Below are 7,969 nucleotides of genomic sequence, written 5' to 3'. Positions count from 1 at the left end.
ATTATTGTTTGGGAGTTTCATTCCTTGAACTTGCCTAATCAGATTCAGAACAACCAAGAAAGTGGTAATTCAAGGCTAGAGTCCACCGATTTCTCTCACATACATTGCTCGGATAGCTATGAAACGCTGTTTGTCACAGTTAGGCGTCGGGATTTATATCAATGTTACAGATGGCACTTTTATGTAGAGGCATGAGTCTATCTTCCTTTTGGTTGGTTGTCAAGACATGCAGCTCTCTACACTGTAACTGGGTATCACTATTTCAAAGTGCTTAGATTCTCTACGGTCTAACTCATGCTTTTGTCGTGAGTCTGGGTTGCTTTATGCTTGATTGTGTATCAGTGGACACGTTTTGTACGACAGGTTCTACATGTCATCACAGAAAACAAGAACTTTTTGTACTTCGTCAAATGTGAATTCGTTTCTCAACATTCCTACCGAAGAGTGTTCGACTGGACTCGATTTGTGAATGTAGATTGCGACTATCTTCACCTTGGAGCAACACAGGTTCTTACTCCAGATCCCATGTGTCGTGTTCGTTATTACAGAGATTCTCGCTACGCTGGTTATACCAACTCATTATATTACTCTGCCGTAATACTTTGTTTAATTCTTGGTTTCGGTAACGGTCCACTCTGCCGTGGCACCTCCGCCGGGGGACTAGTCTACGGGCTATGCCAGTAGACCCCATGCCTTTTCCCGTGTACCGTCTTCGTCTTCAGGGAAGTCTCGGTGAGCTACGATGGCAATGGCCGTCATCAAATTGCAAAATTTGCTTTTGATATACGTCTGTGTTTACCAGGCCCCCAAAATTACACTTTCACTACCACAAACGCAATTTAACCTCGACTAAACATTAAAGCCAGTAACAAGTTTTATTGCAATAGTTTATTGAGATGGAGATTGCCTCCAAGAGTAAAGAGGCAACTATCTCGACAGCAAATGTACTACAAACCTCCAAAATACGTCACATTAATTGACACAAAGTAGAAAGGTAAAGCAGATGGAGTAGGCTGCACCCTCAAAAGCTTGAGGTGTGCGAAGGTAGGTATATCTCGGTGTTGTCGATCCAGCGCGTTTCGCGATTCCAGATCGGACCGATGGCTCTCTTGTGTACTCGAGCTAGGGTCTCTTCGAACAACACCTTTTCCTTCGGATTCAAGCTCTTGGTAATGAGCTGCAAAGAAAAAAAGGAGAGAAGGCAGGTTAGATTTCACTTGCCCTCATTTGAGCTCGCAGGCGCATTTGAACTGCTAAATTGTGTGTTACGTGTCCAAGAAACTGAAACAAGGAATGAACAGACGTTTGACGTTTCAATCAGGTAATGCTACTGTGAATGCCAAACCGCTGTTGCAAGATGCAGGAATTCGCCTTTGTGACAATAAGCTGCTGAAAAAGTGGGACTACCTTCAGTTGACCTCTGTAAAGAGGGATCGAGATATCGAAGCAGCGCTTATTATGCCCGGTCAAGTCGCCTTCCAATAGCACATTAGGGTCGAACAGCAGCGTTGTCACAGAAAATGAGCCAAAACAAGGCAAATAGCAGGTTATTCGAGAAATTGCGAGGAATCAGAGCCGCTAAGTGGTCATGTGCAACAAAAACATTCTTGAATCTAGGTGTCCCGTGTACCCTAATGATTAAGTCGGAGGACAAGGCTCAATCAAAAACAACAGTCCTCTCTATGCGAAACTGATACAAATTATTATGTAAAAATAAGGTACCAAAGTTAATGAACGGATAAGCGTCCATAAAAAGAGGTACACAGTAGGTGAAAAGGTGCCTTTTGTGGAAATGAGTCGTTGTGCGCACGGTTTGGGCGCATACTCCAAAGTTCAGGCTTTAAGGCGGTAAAACGAGACCTTGAAAGCATTTATACAGCACTTTAAAGACGGTAGGAGTCATAATTCATACACAAAGAATGGATTTAACAGAAAAGATGTATGTATATAAGTCAAAGTTAGATTCAAAAGGTGGTCTTCCTAGAAAATAAAATTTTCGCATAGATGGCAGGTGATGAAACAAAATTGCCGTTCCTAAGTAGTGTATGGAATAGTCCTAAGTCCGATGCTAAACAGGACCGTTTAAAACTACGACCAGAGTGCTTTAAAACAGCACACTTGGAATGATCAAATGTACTTTCCATAAATAGTCCCGGCCGACGAAAATCCATTTGATTAAAGAAGATATCGAAATGCTTAAGCTAAGTTAAAGTCAAGGCGGAGACCCTCCAAATAGTGCAGTTTTATGGATCTTAGTAAAAGCATACACCGGGCACAATGGGAACGGTGATTTGTTGATCATCGATAGCCACGACACAGTACAGAAGGGTCGAATTAATGACCCAAGTATCAGAAATTAGTCATACATTTGAGAAGTACTAATAGATTATTATCGTCCATTCCATTCGCCGAAAAAATTATCATAAGTTTCCTTGTACGCGACCTCAATTGAAGGGTAAAAGCCTCCACTTGAATAGTGTTAATCAGCTATCCGTGACCGACAAGTTAATAGTTTAAAGTTTTTTGCAAAACAAAATCAAATGTAAGAACCACTAATAAGTTAATTCATATAAAATAAAGCGATCACCCCTTGCCTACATATTAAGTACAACAGAGGCTACCGTTACCGAACTGGATTTTATTAATCAAAAAGTAATGTAGCAAAGTGTGAAACGCTTTAGGGACTGACCGCAGTGATATCGTTTTTCTCACAACTAGACCCGCCAATTTGACATAGCGACACGATGCCCTCCTCGGCGGCAGTGCAGACATTGGCATTCTTGTCTTTTGAGGCGATGCACAGCGCGTTGACGAGGTTTAAGAGCCATGCAGGTGGGGGATCGGTGCGACTCTTGCCGGTTCCCTTGAGGAGGCTGCGCAGATTGATCCGACTTGCTATACAGCAGACTATCTTCGCCACCAGCATGCGATCTTCCGGCGGGTTCAGCTTTAGTCCCTGTCAATGATGGCAACATAGCTGATTGAGTGATGTTTTAAGTGACAATTAGGTCTTAGCACCGTTGAGTGGGTGCGTATTTCTGTTATCGAGCCATTTATGGTTCTAGTTGGAAGCTACTACAATAACCAATTTACGTCTTAGTGGCCCAATGAACTAATGGGCATTATACGCATTAATGGGGGATTTAAAAATAACATTTAGGAGTATAAATGCAAAGAAACCTATCAATTTAAGCCAAATAATAATTAATATCTATGTTTTTACTCAAAAGTGGTCAGCATATTCGGTTAAATCCATTCATTTAATTGGTTCTGGTTGTTCTTCTAGGCGTTTATTCAGATCCAACGCCGAAAAACGTGTGACTTATGGAGCTGTTCAGACCTCTGACCTTCTCACTATCATGATCACCTTATTATTGTACGATACATCTCATGGAGGTCCTCAGACAATACCGCGAGCAGGTAACCCGTAGATAAGCTCCCTTTTAACCTAAATTATTTAATAAACGTTGAAATATACAAGAGGATCTTCACTAGTATGATTAACTAAATCAGTTTATTTAATAAAAGCACCACGCTAAGATAAGTCCGGATATGCTCCAGCAGCCCTAGAAAATACACCAGATTTCTACTGCTTGATAAGAACAAGTAATCCGTAAACACCATTGTATGCAAATAGCATAATACGCAAACTAAGATATGTGCTACCTTTAAAATTGCCTATGAATTACCACATATTTGCACCTTTAAGTAAGTAGGACACCCACAAGGCGACTGAGCAGCCAATGGCATAATACATTTAGCAATCGACCGAAGCCCATCAGTTCAAATTTCTTACATGTAAACATCAAAGAATGAGTAGATCAAAAGCAAACACACCTGAGCGATAATTTTAACCAGATTCGAAATCTGATCATCTGGTTTGGAGGCCACGATCGAGGCATGAAGGAAGAATCCTAGAGATCGGTGGCCCGCTTGGCGCACCTCAATTTGCTGAAATGGACAAGAGAGTGAGTGTGGGGATGAACAGCAGAGGAGATAGACATGTTGGCTAAAACCCACATCACTGGTGCAGCACTTGGCGATGGTAAAACGACATTGATCGTAGACCTCCTCGAAGGTGCTCTGAACCAACGTCTTCGGTGACGACAATGAAACTACCATTATCGCCTGAGCATAGCTTTGGAGGACCAGTGGTGTTTCTAGCAGTGGATAGAAGTAGAAGCAAGCGCATACCCAGAAACTCAGTGTTTCTGTTATCAATAAATAGAGGTGGCTTCAACAGAGGAGCATCGGCCATTGAATAAAGTAATCATGCATCTTGTAAATAATTTACAAAAACAGGTCCAGTATTGTAATAACAACGGAATCAAAACGATTGGAAGCGTTTCAATAAAACTCAAAATTCGAGTCTGTAAGTAATGCACACTGGGGACACTTCAACTATGAAAAATCTTGATCCTTGTAACAATGTCAGAACAAAAGCACATTAAAGAAGGTTGAATAAAGCGGTAGATCTGAATCCACAAGAATATTTTCACATTCGTTTTGAATATATATTATTTTGGCTTTCATAGCGAAGTGGAAAGCTAGAATCAGAAGAAGTTAAATGAGAATATATCAGATGGACATGCACACTATCCGAAAACACGTAGGTATGTATAAGTCGGCATATTCAAAAATATCAAATAATTTCACTAAAAATAGTTTGTTTGCAAGCAGATAAATACCACGCATTATCGCCTAATTACCATATAAATTCAGGAATGAAAATGATAAGGTCATGTCTGCAGTTTTCCTGAAATATCCCTGATAATTTTGGATCAAAATGTTTACAAGAGAAATTTAGGACAAATAAAAAACAGAATGTCATTGAAAGAAGCTGCTTTGAAGAATATTAAGTAGATCCGGGTGAATAAGTCCGAATTTGTGTTGTGTTATTGAACCCCTTACCCTTAATTTGTGGGGTGCCCATGTCCAGATATAATTAGGATCGCCTTGTAACGAGCTAGACTGCGCGGTGGCAAGACATAGAGTGGCATGGTCCCAATTAGATTGTTCGGAAATCAGAAAATTTTAACATCGTGCTTTGGAACAAAATCATTTACATTATACGGATAACGGTCTAAAAGATTGAATCTATTTACATTATGAGCAGCTGAAAAAAGAAAAATCCATTGGATTCCAATATAGTAGAATCGATCTTCGCAAGCCAAGTTCTACTAGGTACGGCTGCTGAACCAAAGTAAATGATCCAAACCCGAGTTTAGTGGTTCCTAATTGTTTTTTCCAAAAGTGAGGAAGTCAAAATCTCTTACGTAATTAAAATATTTAGCTCAATCAGTAGACCAAATAAGCGCCTATTCTCGAGAAACACACGGCCAAAACTAGCTTTCAAAAGGCGCTAACTTTCCAGAAAAAAAAACTGATAAACAAAAAATGACCCAGAATATTGGCGGAGGACTGGCACCACGGCATTAAGCCAATAACGTCCGAGGCAGTCACGTCGGTGATAACAGAGGCAGAGGCGACGGAGGCGCCTATACAGGCGTTGGCGGCCCTTCGGACGTCAGCGAGATTGACCGTCGGGTCGATCTTTCCCGCTCCCGCGCCGTCAGCAAGATAGCCCAATGGCGTCAAGTAGTCAATCACGGTGCGTAGGGTAGTCAGTTTTGGCTTCCCACTAGACTTTTGTAGACAGTTGCGCAGACATTGAAGCATAGTGTCTCTGAAGACATCCAGGAGGGTCAACATTTCTACCGTCCCATTTGAATGGCTTATGGTCATTATTAATTTAAACGCGCGTTTTAATTTGTGAATATTTTGCAATACGTCTTCTTTAGAGCATGTTTATGAATCTATAAGTCCTAAGTCATGCCATTTATTAATGTAATCTCCACAATAGACTTAATGCGCGTTATTGTAACAGCATAACATTCAGAATGCAGACAGGCCCTTCCGAGCTCCTGTGAATCAGCTTAAACGACGGCAATATGGAGTTCTGCTCATACCATCTACGCTGTCTCCAGGCCCTTCTATGCTCCAACACCGGTGCCTTACAGCGATATAGTGTATTTCAAGTGAGAAGGATTACTGCAGCAAAGTGAGCTTAGAGAGATCAGAGGGGAGACCCGAGTTAAAGTCATGGAGTAACTATAAGATTGAATTACGTAGTATAACTGAACATGGAATTGAAGAAAGGTTTAGCACAGGTTCCATCCTAACAAAGTTAGTTCATTTGAAACAAATCAATGATGTAAATAAGGTATTCCTTCCAACTTCCTACTGCGTAGCTAAGATAAACCACTTTTCACCACTCATTGCTAAAACACTGTACGAAATTTACCATTCATAAAAATTTGACGATGGGCACTTTGCGGTCTATCACTACTATTATGACGTCCCAAGACTCGATCAAATCACTACAGTGGTGAACATCCGCTGAAAATAATTAGACAATTCGGTAAATAATGGTCAAGAGAAACTGACAGAAAAAAACACTCACTTAACTATGCTTAAACTACAAAACTTGAGATAAGTAGCATCCTTCATTCAAACTTGCAATAGCAAAATATGGAACGAGACTGTCTTTTGAATTTTCCGTTGCAAGCAGGCGTAAACGGATCATCATTAATGATGGCATAACTCCGCCATAGGTTGAGTGTTCCCTTAGATTAGTCATATAGCTTTTTGTCAGAGCACAAAATCGGAAACATTATATTTTGTGACTGAATGAATGCGGCATGAGGATGTCTACTACGATCATTCAGACGAATATGGTGAATTAGGGTGGTGTTTGGTTAGATAAGATTGGGCAATAACGACTGAAAGGTCAATGAAGTACTCAATTAACAATGGCTGGGCAGTATAAACTGAAATTTAAAGTATTTAACCTCGAACTCTGCATAGACTGACTATCACTGCAAACCTGTCCGCATTTTTCTTCGCTGTAGACAGGCAACAATACATCAATCATTCAAGCATAAACTATGATTGGTTATGTAACTCACAATCGCATAAAATTGCAATTAAAAGTTAAATATTTCAGTTTTATTGCCCAATAATAAGTGAAAAGTTAATGCTGAAAAACTGACGCGTAGGTAGCCGCAGCAGCGAGTATCTGTTGATGAAGTCCAAGCGGCCGGCTGGAAGGTGGGTTGGCGATGGTGACGTCGAAGGTGGTGGCCAGAATGGTACAGATGTCCACCAATATGAAGTCCAGCTTTGGTGAGATGGCCAGCACGTTGGCCAAGCCCAGACCGCCTACAAGACGAATCTCTTTCGTTGGGTCCCCCAACACCTTCGAGAAAGTGACTAGCAGTTGCGGTGAGAATGGACGCGTGGAAGTTGGACACTGTGTAAAAAAGTGGTGGTAATCCTGATTTTTTTTAACCAAGAATAATAATACAACCCCAAAAGAATCTTGGATTGAAGATGCTGATATTAACTTTGGACTGACTTCCACACAATACCCAAGGTCATATGCAACATGCCACATGAATTGAAATTTACCGAGATTCCCTTTCTGATCCAAAGATAGTCAGTTATTTAATCTCCGAAATATGGTTTAAGCCACCCTTTTGGCATGTCTAGGATTTAAAAGTGGGGAATGGCTTACCGAAATATCCGTAAGTTTTCGACTGCTGGTTTGCTGATTATGAACTAAGATGGGTTATATTTAGGCTATCTAGAATGAATAATGCAAGTATTGTGACACCAGTACTCCGCCGTAAGTCACTAATAGATCTAGGAAGGTAAAGGTTGCTTTTTAAAGGTGATAACTCGATTCTAACAACTGAATAGTGTTGGTACGCAATTTAGGGGTGCAGGCAATGCTGTAAGTCTATTAAGCCTAACAAATGTCAGGTAACACTAAAAAATAGCAGTGGGCTTTTCCAAAACATAAAATAACGTCATTTTCAAACATTCCGTAGTTAGTTTATCTAAAAACGTCTCTTTGACCTAGACATGCATTCACATCACAGGATGTCCCAAAATTGAGTTATTTACA

General features: G+C 40.6%; 1 protein-coding gene across 1 annotated transcript in view; it reads right to left on the bottom strand. All coding sequences in view use genetic code 11, as the record gives it.

Annotated features, from left to right (window-relative positions):
• Positions 1-1,021: 1,021 nt before the first annotated feature.
• Positions 1,022-7,969, bottom strand: part of EGR_02192 (Translational activator GCN1) — a gene marked incomplete at both ends in the record, with an annotated part of 29,910 nt that continues 22,962 nt past the window's right edge. The window contains 6 exons of the mRNA XM_024491441.1: positions 1,022-1,177; positions 2,690-2,956; positions 3,838-3,951; positions 4,021-4,160; positions 5,403-5,686; positions 7,053-7,312. Coding sequence (XP_024354294.1) covers positions 1,022-1,177; positions 2,690-2,956; positions 3,838-3,951; positions 4,021-4,160; positions 5,403-5,686; positions 7,053-7,312 — 1,221 coding nt within the window. The remainder of the gene's footprint in view (positions 1,178-2,689; positions 2,957-3,837; positions 3,952-4,020; positions 4,161-5,402; positions 5,687-7,052; positions 7,313-7,969) is intronic.

The sequence above is a fragment of the Echinococcus granulosus genome, assembly GCF_000524195.1.
Source record: "Echinococcus granulosus chromosome Unknown EG_S00009, whole genome shotgun sequence".
In the NCBI taxonomy this organism is placed as follows: Eukaryota; Metazoa; Platyhelminthes; class Cestoda; order Cyclophyllidea; family Taeniidae; genus Echinococcus; species Echinococcus granulosus.
Note: the sequence above shows the minus strand (reverse complement) of the source record. Positions and strands in the feature narration are given on the sequence as shown.